The sequence below is a fragment of the Mobula hypostoma genome, chromosome 4 (assembly GCF_963921235.1).
Source record: "Mobula hypostoma chromosome 4, sMobHyp1.1, whole genome shotgun sequence".
Lineage (NCBI taxonomy): Eukaryota > Metazoa > Chordata > Chondrichthyes > Myliobatiformes > Myliobatidae > Mobula > Mobula hypostoma.
In genome coordinates this window covers 92,128,149-92,145,715 of record NC_086100.1, presented here as the reverse complement: position 1 = coordinate 92,145,715, position 17,567 = coordinate 92,128,149, and the positions used below count along the sequence as shown (strand labels likewise).

Genomic DNA, 17,567 nt, shown 5'->3' with positions numbered 1-17,567 from the left:
GCCTTGATTGGGAATTATGATAGACAAAGTAGAAAAATTCATTCTCTTGGAATTGGTCACATCTTGGAAACACCATGCGTTTGTCATGGTCTCCAGTAGGATATGGCTACCTGAAGTAGATACCTAGTGTAAATGGCCTTGGAGGTCCTTAACATTGCCTTATCCCTAAACTGTCAGATCAAACATGGTAAAGAAATTCCCCACAGTTTATTGCTTTCTGATGAGTCACTGCTAACAAGTTGAACTTGAAGGAGTAGCAGCAGAAGTATAGATGGTACAATGATTGAAGGACTTCATCGTCTATCCTCATTTGTAGCACAGCTAGAAGGTCAACAGCTTGAGATAATGTCTTTGACTCCATCATTGTTTGGCGCAGGTATCTCTACAGGCAAGTTCATGGCTTTGCAATAATGGTATGCTGTGTTGTGTAGTGCGGCAGGCACTTTTGTTCAAGGGGATAACCCCAACTGTTTCTGTCAAGCCAGGGAACTAAATAAGGAGCATAGTAGAAACATTACCAGACATAGTAATAAAAAGTAACACCAACCTAGTTAAATTGTAGCACTGAAATATACGAGCACTAAATAGGATGAGAATTACATGACAGACAGCAGTGTGATACCATGGTTGAGAAACTGTATTCCAGAACTTGCTGTCGAGCCAAGAAACCTGTTCCAAGGCAGCTGTAATACTGGTATTGACCTGCTAATGGAAAAATTTCCCTGGTGTATCCTAACCATTACCGTACCATAAGACCATAAGATATATGAGTAGAGTTAGGTCATTTCGCTCATCGAGTCTGCCATTTCATTATGGCTGATCCATTTTTCCTCTCAGCTGCAATCTCCAGTCTTCTCCAAGTATCCCTTCATTCCCTGACCAATCAAGAATCTATCAGCTTCTGCCTTAAATATATGTAAAGACTTGCTTCCACAGGTTGCTATCCTTGATGGGGGTAGAAGTGTTAAGGAACTGGACATACATGGTGAAAGTGAGGCGATCAAGGCGAGGGAACTTGCAGATTGTGAGGAGATCAGGAGCATGTGAAATATCATAGATATAGGTCAGAAGGGATTGAATAAAGGGGGATAAAATGGAGTCAAAGTATCCAGACATGAGTTCAGTGTGGCAAGTGCAGGCAGAAACAGTGGATGTACCCAAACAGTCAGGCTTGTGGATCTTGGGTAGGAGGTAGAAATGAACAGTTCAGGTTAAGGAAACTATAAGGTTGGTGGCAGTGGATGGAAGATGTCCTCATTAGATGACATTTGTCATTAGATGTCTGCGACAATGTTCTGATGGTCTTGAGTGGGGTTCTTTTCAAGGGGCAAATAAGAGGAGGTGTCTGAGAGTTTGCTGCCTGCCCTCAGTAAGCTAGTAGTCAGTCCACCAGACTACAATGCCACCTCTTTTTTCCTGCAAGTTTGATGGTGAGATTGGGATTGCATCAGAGAGGCTGGAGGGGAATGTGTTCAGAGGAGGTAAGGTTCGAATAGGAGGGGAGTGCTGAAGACTCGTCAACAATTAGTGGTGAAAAGATCCAGAGAAGTCAAATGGAACATGATGTGGAGACGTGTATGGTCATGGAGTTTGAACATGACCATACACAGCCTCAGAATGGAGAAACATTCATTTAGGATAGAGATGAGGAGGTATTTCCTTAACCAGAGGGAAGTGAATCTGTGCAATTCATTGTCACAAATGGCTCTAGAGGCCAAGTGATTCAGTATATTTAAAACGGTGGTTGATAGGTTCTTGATTAGTCAGGGTGTCAAAGGTCTTGGACTGAGGCAGGTGGACAGGGTTGAGAGGGATAATAAATCAGCCATGATGGAATGGCAGAGCAGACTCGATGGGCCAAATCGCCTCATTCTAATCCTATGCCTTATGGTTTTAAAACAGAGCAGGGTGTCCAAGAAGAGGAGGTGGGTTGGAGAATGGGCGAAGGAGTCATAGGTGTGGGGTGGGGAATCGTTGTCAAATAAATGGGTTCGGAGATAGAGGTGACAGAAGGAAAGCTTGGTATCTTGGTCCTGGAACTCACTGAGGTATGGGTGAAGGAGTTCAAAGATAAGGCATTGCTGAGGACAGTGATCCACCTCAGAGAGGGAACATTGGTGGGAATAGTGAAGGCACGGCAGAGATCAGAGGGGGGGAAGAAGGTTGGTGGCATCAGATGAGAGAGGATGGTTGGGGTGTTCAGGGATGGTTGCATGGGAGGAGCAGCTGGGGTTGATGGAGCCAGAGCTGAGTCATAGAATCACAGAGGAGTACAGCACAGAAATCATTTAAACTGCTTATTCCCATCAACCTGCGCTGGGACCGTAGCTCTCCTTACCCCCTCTATATGTGTACCTATCGAAACTTTGCCTAAACGTTGAAATCATGCTCGCATGCACTGGCAGCTCATTCCGCACTTTCATGACCCTCTGAGTGAAAAAATTTCCCCACATATCCCCCTAAACTTTCACCTTTTGTGCTTAACCCTAACCTCTAGTTGCTCCACTCAACCTCAGTGGAAAAAGCCTGCTTCCATCTACCTTATACATACCCCTCATAATATTGTATACCACTTTCAAATCTCCCCTCAATCTTCGACGTTCTAAAGAATACAATCCTAGCCCATTATCTCTTTCTTTATAATTCTTGTCCTCCAGATCCGGCAACATCCTTGTAAATTTTCTCTGCGCTCTTTCAACCTTGTTTATGTCTTTCTTGTTGGTAGGTGACCAAAACTCAAAGGATTTCAAAGGTACATTTAATGTCAGAGAAATATATACAATATACATTCTGAAATGCTTTTCTTCGCAACCATCCACGTAAACAGAGGAGTGCCCCAAAGAATGAATGACAGTAAATGTTAGAACCCCAAAGTCCCCCTGCAGCTCCCCTCCCTCCCACGCGTAAGTGCAGCAAACAACAATCCCCCTTCCCCCTCACCGGCAAAAAAAGCATCGGCACCCTCCACCGAGCACTTAAGTGTGAGCATAGCAACAGCAAAGGCACAGACTTGCAGTTACCCCAAAGACTTAGTGTTTCACCCAGTATTCGACATACCACAGGCGCGTGTGTGCTCGCGCTCTCGCTCTCTCCCTCTCCCTCTCCCCCTCCCCCTCCCCCTCCCCCTAATAAGGGAGAAAGAGGTATCTCCGTTTTCACAGCGAGCAGGGAGACGTAAACAACTCGCTGGTTTACGATGTTAAAAATCCATTACGTTGTTTTTTTTTCGAGAGCTGTGCCCAAAGATCTGGGCACACAGCCGTTGATATTTCAACTCCCCTGATGTCACACGGGTCTCCTGTGACACCGACCTTCGATCCGCCCATCTCCAGAGCCCCGAAATCCTAGGCCTCCAAAGCCGAGCCGGACTCTTGGGCCGAGCCCTTGGCGTGCCGAACAACAAAGGCTGGTTATGAAACCCTGAGAGCAAGTTCCATCCCCGCAAAGAGCCATAGTCAGCGTGTAACTCCAGATCAGAGTCTTCAAAAGAACCCTGAAAGGGAAAAACAAAGATATTAAAAATGGAAATAGAGCTGTTAATGAATTTGCACACAATACTCCAATTAGGCCTCACCAGTGGCTTATACAACTTCAACATAACATCCCATTTTCTGTGCTCAATACATACAGTATGTAACCCTTTCACTGGGCTCATCTGCAAACTTGGCTTGCTAGCGAGCTCTGCTAACTGCTATGTGATTCAACGGTGAGAAGACCACCTTTCTCAAGCAATGTATGTCTAGGTTCGGTATGATTTGGGGTTTAACCAAACGGAAAAGTTGGGGTGTTCCAATTAAAGAAACCTTGATTTAAGCAAATACTGTGTAAATACTGCCCATTCACAGTTGGCTAGCAAGAAATAACAGATCGTACACTGCATAAAATTATATAGAAAGTATATTTACAAATTTCATCTTTATTGAATCATTACTAGGAAAGAAAACATTAAAAAATAAAAGGATCAATTACAGTTAAACCAGTTCACTGAGCACACAAAGTTGAGGCTCATCCTGGAGTTCTCCTCTTTCTCTGTAATTTGTACAGGGCCCATAAAGTTGATGCTGCTTTGTCTCACTTCTGTTGACTCTGTATCCATCTTCCAAGTAAATTCATTTAAGATCTTCCCCATCTGTTTTGGCTTCCCACATGGATTACCATTCTGGTCTTCCAGACGACCAATTTTGCCCTTTGCAATCCTTTTGCTTTTAACGTGTCTGTAGAATCCCTTGTGATTCTCCTTCACCTTGTCTGCTAGAGCAATTTCACGCCTTCTTTCAGCCTTCCTGATTTCTTAAGTGTTCTCTTGCATATCTTGTACTCCATGAGCACCTCATTTGTTCTTTCTTGCCTATACCTGCTATGCACCTCCTTTTTTCTCTTAACCAGGGCTTCAGTATCTCTTGAAAACCAAGGTTCCCTACTCTTGTTATCTTTACATTTAGTTCTTATAGGCACATACAAACTTTGTACTCTCAAAGTTTAGTTTTTGAAGGCTTCCCTCTTATCAAGTATATAACAGCCTGTCCTAATCCACACTTGCCAGATCCTTTCTGATATCATCTAAATTGGCCATTCTCCAATTTAGAATCTCAACCTGCAGACCAGACCTATCTTTTTCCACAGTTACTCTGAAATTAATGGCATTGTGGTCGCTGGATGAAAAGTGTTACCCTACACAAACTTCTGTCACCTGCCCTGTCTCACTCCCTAACAGCAGATCCAGTATCGCACACTCTCTCATTGGGACTTATACATACTGATGAAGAAGACTTTCCTGAATACTTTTGACAAACTCTATCACATCTAGTCCTTTTACAGTATGCGATTCCTGGTTACTATGTGGAAAGTTAAAATCACCTACTATAACAACCTTATGTTTCTTGCTTCAGTCTGCGATCTCTTTAGAAATTTATTCCCCTAAATCGCTAGGACTGTTTGGTGGTCTAAAATAGAGCACCATTAACGTGGTCATTCCTTTCAGTCCTCAGTTCCACCCATAACGTCTCACTAGATGCTGTCTAAGTTGCATGCCATTTTGGTCAATGTCTCCCATCCACTACATAATGTACTGGGTAGGCACAGAAGTACATTCAGCCAGAGGCTCATTCCACTGAGATGCAGCACAGAGTGTCATAGGAAGTCATTCCTGCCTGTGGCCATCAAACTTTACAACTCCTCCCCTGGAGGGTCAGACACCCTGAGCCAATAGGCTGGTCCTGGACTTACTTCATAATTTACTGGCATAATTTACATATTACTATTTAACTATTTATGGTTCTATTACTATTTATTATTTATGGTGCAACTGTAACGAAAACCAATTTCCCCCGGGATCAATAAAGTATGACTATGACTATGACTAGATTGTTCTGACGGAGCACTGCTGTGATATTTTCCTTAACTAGGAATGCCATCCCTCCTCCTTTAATTCCTCCTGCTCTGTCATGTCCAAAAGCAACAGATCTCAGGAACATTGAGCTTCCAGTCCTGCCCCTCCTGCTACCAAGTCTCACTAATGGTGACAACGTTGTAATTCTAGATATTGATCCATGTCCTGAGCTAATCTGCCTTAACTATGGTACTGCTTGCAATGAAATATACACAGCTCAGGAGACTAGTTGCATTATGCTCAACGTTTTGATTCCTAACTTTGTCTGAGGTCTTAGCAACATCTGCCTCCACAACTTCTTCACTAACTGTTCTGGCACTCTGGTTTAAATCCCCTTGCAACTCTAGTTTAAATCTCACCGTGCAGCATTAATAACCCTTCCCGCTAGGATATTAGTCCCCCTCCAGCTCAGTTGCCAGCCATCCCTTCTGTATAGGTCCCACCTTCCCTGGAAAGAGCCCAATGATTCAAAAATCTTATGCCTGCCCTTATGCCTCCTACACCAACTTCTGAGCGATATATTAAACTGTACAATCTTCCTAGTTCTGGCCTCACAAGCACGTGGCACAGGTAGCAACCCTGAGTTCACAACTCTGGAGATCCTGCCCTTTAACTTAGCACCTAACTTCCTGTGCAGAACCTTGTCACTTGCCCTACCCATGTCATTGGTACCTGCATGGAACACGACCTCTGGCTGTTCACTATCCCACTTAAGAATGCTGAGGACTCGATCCAAGATGTCGTGGACCCTGGCACCTGGGAGGCAATGTACCACCGGGAATCTCGTTCTCACCCACAGTACCTCCTGTCCGTTCCCCTAACTAATGAATCCCCTATCTCCACAGCGTGCCTTTTCTCCATCCTTCCCCTGTAAGTCACAGAACCACTGTGACTTTCCTCTGTTAGGTCAACCACACCCCTCCTCCCCGCCACCCCCCCCCCCGCCCCTGCCAATAGTATCCTAAGTGATTTACCTGTTGTTGAGGGGTACTCTGCACTTGGTCCTCAATCCCTTTCCCTTTCTTAACGGTCACCCAGTTTCCTGTGTCCTGCATCTTGGGTGTAACTACGTCTCTGTATGTCCTATCTATCACCACTTCAGCCCTCCGAATGATCTGGAGTTCATCCAGTTCCAGGTCCAGCTCTAATTCCTTAACACTAATTGTTAAAAGCTGCAGCTGGATGCATTTATCACAGTTGTTGTTGTCAGGGACACTGGAATTCTCCCTGCTTTCCCACGTCCCGCGAGCGGAGCATTCAACTATTTGGCCTGTCATCTCTACTAATATAAAGTAGGGAAGGGATAAAAGCTATACCAAGAGCTTTTCTTTGATTTCTCTGACTGAAATATCTCTTTGCTGAAGCCTCAAAGAGATTAAAGCCTTAAGATTACCACTCTTTGACTCTGTCCACTCAGACTGTGGCTGCTGTGCTTTCCTTTAATTTGCTCTTGCTAATCAATGCCAAACACGGATTGGTCACTGGTCAGGGCTTGGCAACGATGGTATCAGGATTTTCTGGTGCCCAAGCATTTTTATTCCAGTCCCCATTTCTGTTCCAATATGTCTGTCCATGGCCTCCTCTTCTGCCACAATACGGCCACTCTTAGTTGGAGGAGCAACACCTCATGGCAGATGTCCTAAGAGGGCAGTACCCGCAAGTGCATCAGCCTTCAGCACTGAGTTGAATGGCATTGCCATTGTTGAGGATCAGCAAGGTGTTTTCATCCACAGAATTGCTGCTCACTGGATGTTTTTTTTTTGTTTTTCACCCTATTCTCTGTAAATTCCAGAGACTGTTGTGCGTGAATATCAAGCAAATCAGCAGTTTTTGAGATCCTCAAACCACACTGTCTAACACCAGCAATCATTCCACAGTCAAAGTCATTTAAATCATATTTCTTCCCTATTCTGATGTTTAGTCTGCACAACAACTGAACCTCTTGACTACGTCTGCATGGTTTTATGCATTGAGTTGCTACCACATGATTAGTTTATTAGATATTTGCATTAACGAGCAGGTGTACAGGTGTACCTTAATAAAGTGGCCACTGAAAGTTAATCCTACCCTGTATTTGATAATACAACCTAGAAAACTCTGAATATTTTCAGGCGAGTGGAAGAGCTCCGGCTTGAACATGAGGAGGAGTTGCAAAAGCTTCAGAAGCGACTCAGGGAGATGACTACAAATGCCAAAGATTACAAGCTGCCTACGCAAAGTCAGCATCCACTGTCCAAGCCTGACTGTGGTAATTTAACAGAAGGTCAAGGCCAAGCTGGTGAGGTTGACCATTGCAATGTCCATCAATGGAACTCGTGTGTTGTTTCGCCATCTGACTCTCTGCATGGGATCACATCTTGCACGTTGTCTGACGATGAGAATGAAGTGGATTTTCCTGACAGTGTGTCAGTGCAATCTCTCTGTTCACTTCATGGTGACCAACATCTGCCTCCGGTATGCTAGTTTTATTGCATTTTTGTCAGTATAAAGCATTTGCATTCTGAAAAACAAAAGAAATTGCTACATTCAGAATGTTGTGAATGCTGACGATGTAAATTGGAGTTTTAATTTAAATTGATTCTGTTAGGTGGTACACATTGTTAATAAAAGTAAGTAGAGTTGTGCAGAGTGTTTACACCAAAAATTATCATCAGGGATGTGTTACTTGAAAGCAAGTCTCTCTCAAGTCCCCTCTCAACCTTCTACGCTCTAAAGAAAGAAAACGTAACTTGTTCAACCTTTCTCTGTAACTTAGGAGATGAAACCCAGGCAACATTTTAGTAAACCTCCTCTGTACTCTCACACTTTTATTGACATCTTTCCTATAATTCAGTGACCAGAACTGTAAACAATACTCCAAATTCGGCCTTACCAATGCCTTCTACAATTTCAACATTACATCCCAACTCCTATACTCAATGCTCTGATTAATAAAGGCCAGCATACCAAAAGCTTTCTTCACCACCCTATCCACATGAGATTCCACCTTCAGGGAACTATGGACCATTATTCCTAGATCCCTCTGTTCTACAGCATTCTTCAATGCCCTACCATTTACCATGTATGTCCTATTTTGATTAGTCCTACCAAAATGTAGCACCTCACATTTTTCAGCATTAAACTCCATCTGCCATCTTTCAGCCCACTCTTCTAACTGGCCTAAATCTCTCTGCAAACTTTGAAAACCTACTTCATTATCCACAATGCCACCTATCTTAGTATTATCTGCATACTTACTAATCCAATTTACCACCCCTTCATCCAGATCATTAATATATATGACAAACAACATTGGACCCAGTACAGATACCTGAGGCACACTGCTACACACCGTCCTCCAATCTGACACACAGTTATCCACCACTACTCTCTGTTGTCTCCCATCCAGCCACTGCTGAATCCATTTTACTACCTTGATATTAATGCCTAACGATTGAATTTTCCTAACTAACCTTCAGTGTGGAACCTTGTCAAAGGCCTTACTGAAGTCCATATAGACAACATCCACCGCTTTATCCTTGTCAACTTTCGTAGTAACCTCATCAAAAAATTCAATAAGATTTGTCAAACATGACCTTCCACGCACAAATCCATGTTGATGGTTCCTAATCAGACCCTGTCTATCCAGATAATTATATATACCATCTCTAAGAATACTTTCCAACAATTTACCCACCAACTGACCTCAAACTCACAGGCTGATAATTGCTAGGTTTACTCTTAGAGCCCTTTTTAAACAATGGAACCACATGAGCAATATGCCAATCCTCCGGCACCATCCCCGTTTCTAATGACATTTGAAATATTTCTGTCAGAGCCCCTGCTGTTTCCACACTAACTTCCCTCAAGGTCCTAGGGAATATCTTGTCCGGACCCGGAGACTTATCCTCTTTTATATTCCTTAAAAGCGCCAGTACTTCCTCTTCTTTAATCGTCATACTTTCCATAACTACCTTTCTTGTTTCTGTAGCCACCCCCCCCCCCACCCCGCGGCCAGCCTCAGGGTCGCTCGGCTTGCTGTCATCTAGGGAAACAACCTCGGCCCCGCCAAACTGGATAATTCGTTTGTGTGGATGCTGTGTGATGTACCCCACCCCGCCCAAATAACAGACAATACACCAGATGCAATTAAATGATTTACAGTTTATAGATATTACTGGAATTATATAATTAAAAGAGAATAAAATATAAAAGGAAAATAAAAGGCGCCACACTTCTCAAAGTTCAATCTCTTCGTGCACAAAACCGTTGGAGCTCAAGGACCTTCTTCTTCACCCTGCGACCCCTCGGACCACCTCGACCGGCCGCCTGGGACCAACAACGGTGGTCGACCAGACGCTCCACACGAGTCTGTCTCCGTCTCCTCGCCGAACGCCCTCCTCGGGGTCCAACCCCGTTAGCGGACATCACAGCACCTCATCCATCCTCTGTCTCGCTCTCCCGCCTTCTCCCCCAAAACCCCGCGCATACAGTATCTTCAAATACACCAAAACCATAACAACTATCCCAATTGGTTAATAGCATTCTCTTATCACACTCTAAAGTAAAAACAAGCTGCTAGCGCAAACTTTCTCAGCGCTTAACACAACAAAGCCACATTCCCCAGATTAACATAACAAGACGCCATTTTAATTGGCCTCCGCAGTAACATAAAAGTCGAAACCCCTTTACATTTCCTTTACCTTACACAATTCAATCTCCTTCTCCTTAGTGAATACCGAAGAGAAGAAATTGTTCAAAATCTCCCCCATCTCTTTTTGCTCCGCATATAGCCTTCCACTCTGATTCTCTAAGGGACTAATTTTATCCCTCACTATCCTTTTGATATTTATATAACTGTGGAAACCCTTTGGATTTATTTTCACCTTACTTGCTAAAGCTGCCTCGTATCTTCTTTTAGCTTTTCTAATTTCTTTCTTAAGATTCTTTTTACATTCTTTATATTCCTCAAGCACCTCATTAACTCCAAGCTGCGTATATTTATTGTAAATCCCTCTCTTTTTCTGAACCAAGTTTCTAATATCCCTTGAAAATCATGGCTCTCTCAAAATTTCACCTTTAAATGACCTCCATTTCTCTATTACATCCTTCCCATAAAACAAATTGTCCCAATCCACTCCTTCTAAATCCTTTCGCATCTCCTCAAAGTTAGCCTTTCTCCAATCAAAAATCTCAACCCTGGGTGCAGTCCTATCCTTCTCCATAATTATATTGAAACTAATGGTATTGTGATCACTGGACCAGAAGTGCTTCCCCACACATACCTCCGTCACCTGCCCTACCAACAGGAGATCCAACACTGCCCCTTCTCTAGTTGGTACCGCTATGTATTGCTGCAAAAAACTATCTTGCACACATTTGACAAACTCCAAACCATCCAGCCCTTTTACAGAATAGGCTTCCCAGTCTATGTGTGGAAAATTAAAATCTCCCACAATCACAACCTTGTGCTTACTACAAATATCTGCTATCAGCTTACAAATTTGCTCCTCCAGTTCTGGGTCCCCATTAACTGGTCTATAATACACCCCTATTAGCATCACTACACCTTTCCTATTCCTCAATTCCGCCCAAATAGCCTCCCTGGACGAGTCCACTAATCTATTCTGCCAGAGCACCACTGTTATATTTCCTCTGACAAGCAATGCAACACCTCCCCCTCTTGCCCCTCCTATTCTATCACACCTGAAGCAACGAAATCCTGGAATATTTAGTTGCCAATCACACCCCTCCTGCAACCACATTTCACTAATAGCTACAACATCATATTTCCAGGTATAAATCCATGCTCTAAGCTCATCCACCCTTCTTACAGTGCTCCTATCATTAAAATAGATGCATTTAAGAAACTCTCCACCTCTTACTCTCTTTTTATCCTTAATGGAGCAAACAACTTTGTTAACTTTTTCTTCCTTGTCCCCTACATCTTTGGTCTGAGTGCTCCTGATCTCTGTCCCCTGCCTATCCTCCCTCACACACTGTCTACTAGCTTTCTCTATTTGTGAACTAACCTCCTCTCTCCTAGTCTCTTTAATTTGATTCCCACCCCCCCCAACCATTCTAGTTTAAAGTCACCTCAGTAGCCCTTGCAAATCTCCCCGCCAGGATATTGGTCCCCCTAGGATTCAACTGTAAGCTGTCCTTTTTGTACATGTCACATCTGCGCCAAAAGAGGTCCCAATGATCCAAAAACTTGAACCCCTGCCCCATGCTCCAATTCCTAAGCCACGCATTTATCCTCCACCTGATTGCATTCCTACTCTTCATTGTCGCGTAGCACAGGCAGTAATCCCGAGATTACTACCTTTGCGGTCCTTTTTCTCAACTCCCTTCCTAACTCCCGATATTCTTCTTTCAGGACCTCTCCCCTTTTCCTACCTATGTCATTGGTACCACGATCTCTGGCTCCTCTCCCTCCCACTTCAGGATATCTTGGATGCGATCGGAAATATCCCGGACACTGGCACCAGGGAGGCAAACTACCATCTGGATCTCCGGACAGCGTCCACAGAATCGCTTATCTGACCCCCTTACTATCGAGTCCCCTACTGCCCTCCTCTTCCTTTCCCGACCCTTCTGAGCTACAGGGCTGGTCTCTGTGCCGGATGCACGGCCACTGTCGCTTCCCCCAGGTAAGCTGTCCCCACAACAGTACTTAAACAGGAGTACCTATTGTTAAGGGGCACAGCCACTGGGGTACTCTCTATTACCTGACTCTTCCCCTTCCCCCTCCTAACCGTGACCCACTTGTCTGCATCCCGTGGCCCCAGTGTGACCACCTGCCTGTAACTCCTCTCTATCAACTCCTCACTCTCCCTGACAAGACGAAGGTCATCGAGCTGCAGCTCCAGTTCCCTAACACAGACTCTTAGGAGCTGCATCTCGGTGCACCTGACGCAGATGCGGACGTCCGGGAGGCCTGGAGACTCCAGGACCTCCCACATCCGGCACCGAGAATGACAAGCTGCCCTCACACTCATACTTCCCCTCTCCTCAAATAACAAGAAAAAATGAATACCAAACCCTCTTCGCCTCGCCCGTTTCCGCCTAAACCCGTTGAGCCGAAGCCCTTAAGCCTTCACTCTGCTCCCGGCTCACTCCGCAGCCCGCAAACTACACTGCCCGCTGTATAAGGCTCTGTTCCTTTTTTTTGTCTGTCGTTTGGCAATTTCCTTTTAAGTTTTTCTAGTCTGTAACTGGACAAAGCGCACCAGTATACCGGTTCCTCTTCGCTTGTTTTCTGTAGATGTGTCCTTCGCATGCCCAGTAGGAGGAGATTTGCCCAAATACCTGTTTTAATGTGGATGGAGGTATTTTCAAAAACGCCTGGTGTGGACGCCTATTGTTTTTACACAAAACCGGCTTTTTCAAAATTATCCAGTCTAGTGTGGACGTAGCTTTAGAATAGGAAGAGAAAGATTTAAAATAGATCTGACGGGCAACTTCTTCACCCAGAGTGTGGTCTGTATATGGAATGAGGTGCCAGAGACAGTTGCATTAATGACATTTAAGAGATTTGGGCAGGTACATGGATGGGAAGGTTAAGAAGGCCACGCAGAAGCACGTGGGATTATCTCAAATGGGAATCCAAATTAGATTGTCTGGAAGGCCTGTAGTGTGATGTAAATGTTTTCCTCAGTTAAGGGTCTCTGTTGATGACTAAGCACACGATAAATTGTTTCACACTAATACTACTGTACGCATGCCAGTAAAAAGTCAATAATCCTCTCTTGCTGTTTTATTTCAGAGCCTAGCAGTTGAATCTTCTAATACATCAATAGCAGCCAGGTTTCTTGAGGATGAGGATATACGGTCACAGCAACTCTTAAAGCAACTGGACATCCATATTGAGGAACTGAAAATTGAAAGTGAAAGAACTGTTGATAAATACAAATGACCTACAGTTGGAAGGGCAGCTCATGGGCTTCCTTTGGTGGAAGTTCTACTGTGCGAGAATCAGTAATTTGAAGCTATTGTATAGGTTGTTGAGTCTCAGTGATTGAACTGTATGGTTCCTTGAAAGGCATCTCATGTATATTAGGGTATAAGTTTGCCATCTTGTCTATCTTCTGAGTTCTTTGTTTGCAATACTGTGGCTTTTTGTTCTATCTTCCTTAAATTACACTGGAAAGGCAAGACAGCGTTGCTAGTGTATTACTGATGTACATATGGAGATGTGGTTCAGACTTCCACGTTATGCCCCTATATCCATCAAAGAATCTCCTTTTATAGATAAGGCAACTAGGCCAAGGATTTAATATTGGAACTGCTAAATTTGCAAGTTTTACTTGTATGACCACAACACTGAGCATTGGCTGACATTGGTGCTGCGCTAATTGTGTTCATCAGATGATTCAACATGCAAGAAATACACACTGAATGTCTTGTGTTTAAAATAATGGTGCATTTTATTTTGTATATTGATGAGAACTGATAAGTGAAAATAGACTTCCAACTCCTGATAACATTCTTTGATGCAAACAGGGTTGAGAAACATTGTCTTTAGATTATTTTATCCATAGCCTACCTTGTGCTGCAAGTATTTGATGGAGAAATGTAAATACTGCAAATACAAACTTATGAAGCTGGTTTTTGAGCAGAAACTTTCATCACTAATGTTTTCATTTATTTTACATGGATTTATGAATAAATTTTATATAGAATTGAAGCAGCTATTTTCTTTTTTTTAAATGGATGTTGGCTGCAGGCTCAGTCAGCATTTTATTGCTTGTCCTAGTTGCCCTTGAGAAGCTGGTGATGAGCTGCAGCAGTCCTTGTGATGTGGGTATACCGAAATGAGTTCCAAGATTTGGGCCCAGAAACAGTATATTTCCATAAGGCCATAAGACATAGGAGCAGAATTAGGCGATTCATAGCAGAATTAGGCGATTCATCCCATTAAATCTGCTCTGCCATTCTATCATCGTGATTTACTATCTCTCTCAAATCAGTTCTGCCTTCTCCCCATAACCTTTGATGCCCTCACTAATCAAGAACCTATCAACCTCTGCTTTTAATATACCCAAAGACTTGGCCTCCACAGCCATCTGCCACAATAAATTCCACAGATTCGCTACTCTCTGGCTTAAGGAATTCATTCTCATGTCTGTTCCAGAGGGATGTCCTTCTATTCTGAGTCTGTGCCATCTGGTCCTAAACTTTCCCACTATAGGAAACATCCTCTCCACGTCCACCTACCTGAGCATTTCAGTATTTGCTAGGTTTCAATAAGATTCCCCCCCCCCCGCCATTCTTCTCTACCATGAAGTATGGACCCAGAGTCATCAAACGCTCCTAATATATTAACCCTTTTATTCTTGAGATCATTCTCATGAACATGCTCTGGGCTCTCTCTGATGCCAGGTCATCCTTTCTTAGATGAGGGGCCGAAAATTCTCACCATTACACATTAGCTATAGGAGCAGAATCAATGCCATTCAGCCCATCATGTCTACTCCGCCATTCAATTATGGCTGATTTATTACTCTCTCAACCCCATTCACTGCTTTCTCTCCATAATCTTTGATGCCCTTACTGATATAGTCAATGACTTGGCTTCCAGAGCTGTCTTTGGCAATGAATTCCACAGATTGTTGTTGGGCAATTGGGGTGTGGATTCCTACACATACCCTACCCACCCCAGCTCAAAGTCACATCCTTGTTTTTATATGAATGAATTCTAACATTGCATTGACCTCCCTTACCATGGACTCAACCTGCAAGTTGACCTATAGAGAGGGGATTCTGTATGAGGAATCTCAAGTCCCTTTACATCTCTGAATTCTGAGTTTTCTGCCCATTTAGAAAATAGTCTGTGCCTTAGCATACACTTTCCTACACTGTATTCCATCTGCCACTTCTGTTAACCTAAGTCATTCTGAAGACTCCCTGCTTCCTCAACATTACCTGCCCATCCACCTACCTTTGTATCATCCACAAAATTGGCCACAAAATCTATCAATTCTGTTATCCAAATCATTGACATATAATGTCAACAGAAGTGGTCCCAATACCAACTCCTTTGGAACACCACTAGTCATCGACACCCAACCAGAATAGGCCCCTTTATTTCCACTTTTTGTCTTCTGCCACTCAACCAATCTTCTATCCATTCTAGTATCTTTTCAGTATTACAATGGGCTCTTACCTTGTATAGCAGCCTTATATGCATCACTTTGTTGAAGGTCTCCTGAAAATCCAAGTAAAAAACATCCACTGACTCCATTGTCTATTCTGCCTGTAATTTCTTCAAAGGATTCCAACAGATCTGTTAGGCAAGATTTCCCCTTAAGGCTTTGGCCTACTTTATCATGCACCCCCAGTACTCTGAAACCTCATACTTAATAGCAGACTCCAACATCTTCCCAACCATAAAAGTCAGGCTAACTGGTGTATAGCTTCCTGCCTTTTACCTTCCCCCCCCCCCCCCAAAGAGTGGACAGTTGTAATTTTCCATTCCTCTGACACCATTCCAGAATCGAGTGATTCTTGAAAGATCACGACGAATGCTTCCACAATCTCTTCAGCCTTTTTTTAGAACCCTGGGATGTGGTCCATCTGATCCAGGTAAATTATCTACCTTCAGACCTTTCAGCTTCCTAAGCAACTTCTCCTTTGAAATAGTAACTACACTCACTCGATTTTCTAGCGTTGTCCATAATGAAGACTGGCACAAAATACTTACCTTTGCCCCCCATTACTACCTCTCTAGGGTCATTTTCCAGTGGTCTAATATTCACTCTCACCTCTCTTACTGTTTATATATCAGAAAAAGCAATTGGTATCCTTTCTTAATATTATTGGCTAGATTACCTTCATATTTCATATTTTCTCTCATGGCTATTTAGTTGCTTTTTATGTTGATTTTCAGAAGCTTCTCAATTCTCCACTAATTTTGTCATATTATAGTATGTCCTCTTTCTTTGCTGACTTTGACTCCCTTTGTCAGCCATAGTTGTGTCAATCTCCCTTTACAACACTACTTATTTGGCATGTGTCATCCTGTGCCTTCTGAAGTGCTCGCAGAAACTCCAGCCATTGCTGTTCTGCCATCATCCCTGCTTGAGTCCTCTTTTGATCAACTTTGGCTAGCTCCTCTCTCAAGCTTCTGTAATTCTCTTTACTCCACTGTAATACTGATACACTTGAATTTAGCTTTTCTCTCTCTCTCATACTGCAGGGTGAATTCTACCATATTTTGATCACTCCTGGTTCATTGCACAACATCCAATCCAGAATTGCCTTTTTCCTAGTGGGCTCAACCACAAGATGCTCTAAAAAGCCACCTCAGGCATTTTACAAATTCCTTCTCTTGGGAGCCAGCACCATCTTAATTTTCCAAATCTATCTGCATATTAAAATCATTGAAGATTTCCTAGTCATCATGATGCTTTTGGTTGGAGAGCAACTTCCTGTAGTGGTGTTCCCATGCTTCCTCTTCTCTCCTAGCTGGTAGAGGTGGGTTTGGAAGATTCTCTCTGATAAGTCTTGTTGAGTAACTGCTGTGCATCCTCAAAGTGGAACAAGCAGCTGCCACTGTACATCAGTGGTGGAGTGAATGAATAAAGGATGGAGTGCCAATCAAGTGGGTTTCTATGCCCTGTATAATACCAAGATTTTTGAGTATTGCTGAACTTGTACTCAGCCGTGCAAATTCCATCACATTCATGACTTGACCTTGCCTGACCTTTTAAGTATGTTTGATAAAATGTAGTGCAAATGTAGCATCCACATGTTACAGTGATATTTTAATGCAACCCTTGCCCAGGATGGTGCAGTGGTCATACTGCTCTGTCACAGCTCTAACATCCTATCTTCAGTATTGACAATGGGCACTGTCTATGTGGAGTTAGCATATATACTCTGGTTAACATTTTTACTGCTGTGCTAAAGGTATTTCATTTTAGTGCTTCTGTAACAGCAGTTTGCTCTGCTTTTAGCATGTTTGGGTTTGAGCTAAAGATAAAGGGCTATTATGCTGTGTCAACCAATCAACATGGTAGAATTGGGAGAAGGTTTTAGAGAACAACGGGTGGAGAGGTTTTGGCGATGGACACTGGTGTAGATCGAGGTCTTTTTAGCAGGAGCTGGGTGAAAACAGGAGGAAAGATGGCTGAGTATGCTGTCCCTGTTGCACAAGGTGCTTTGTGCAAATGAATGGCTTCAAGAAGGAAAGACC

General features: G+C 43.3%; 1 protein-coding gene across 5 annotated transcripts in view; it reads left to right on the top strand.

Moving 5' to 3' along the window:
* The window catches only part of cep63 (centrosomal protein 63), a 136,971-nt gene extending 122,950 nt beyond the window's left edge, over positions 1-14,021 (top strand). For 4 of the 5 annotated variants that reach the window (XM_063046155.1, XM_063046156.1, XM_063046154.1 and 1 more), the window contains exons 11-12: positions 7,501-7,843; positions 11,748-12,009. In XM_063046155.1, the coding sequence (XP_062902225.1) occupies positions 7,501-7,843; positions 11,748-11,969 (565 nt within the window). In that variant the 3' untranslated portion in view covers positions 11,970-12,009. Of the gene's footprint in view, positions 1-7,500; positions 7,844-11,747; positions 12,010-13,136 lie in introns of those variants that run through there. The other variant, XM_063046157.1, reaches the window with a different exon arrangement.
* The last annotated feature ends 3,546 nt before the right edge of the window (positions 14,022-17,567 follow it).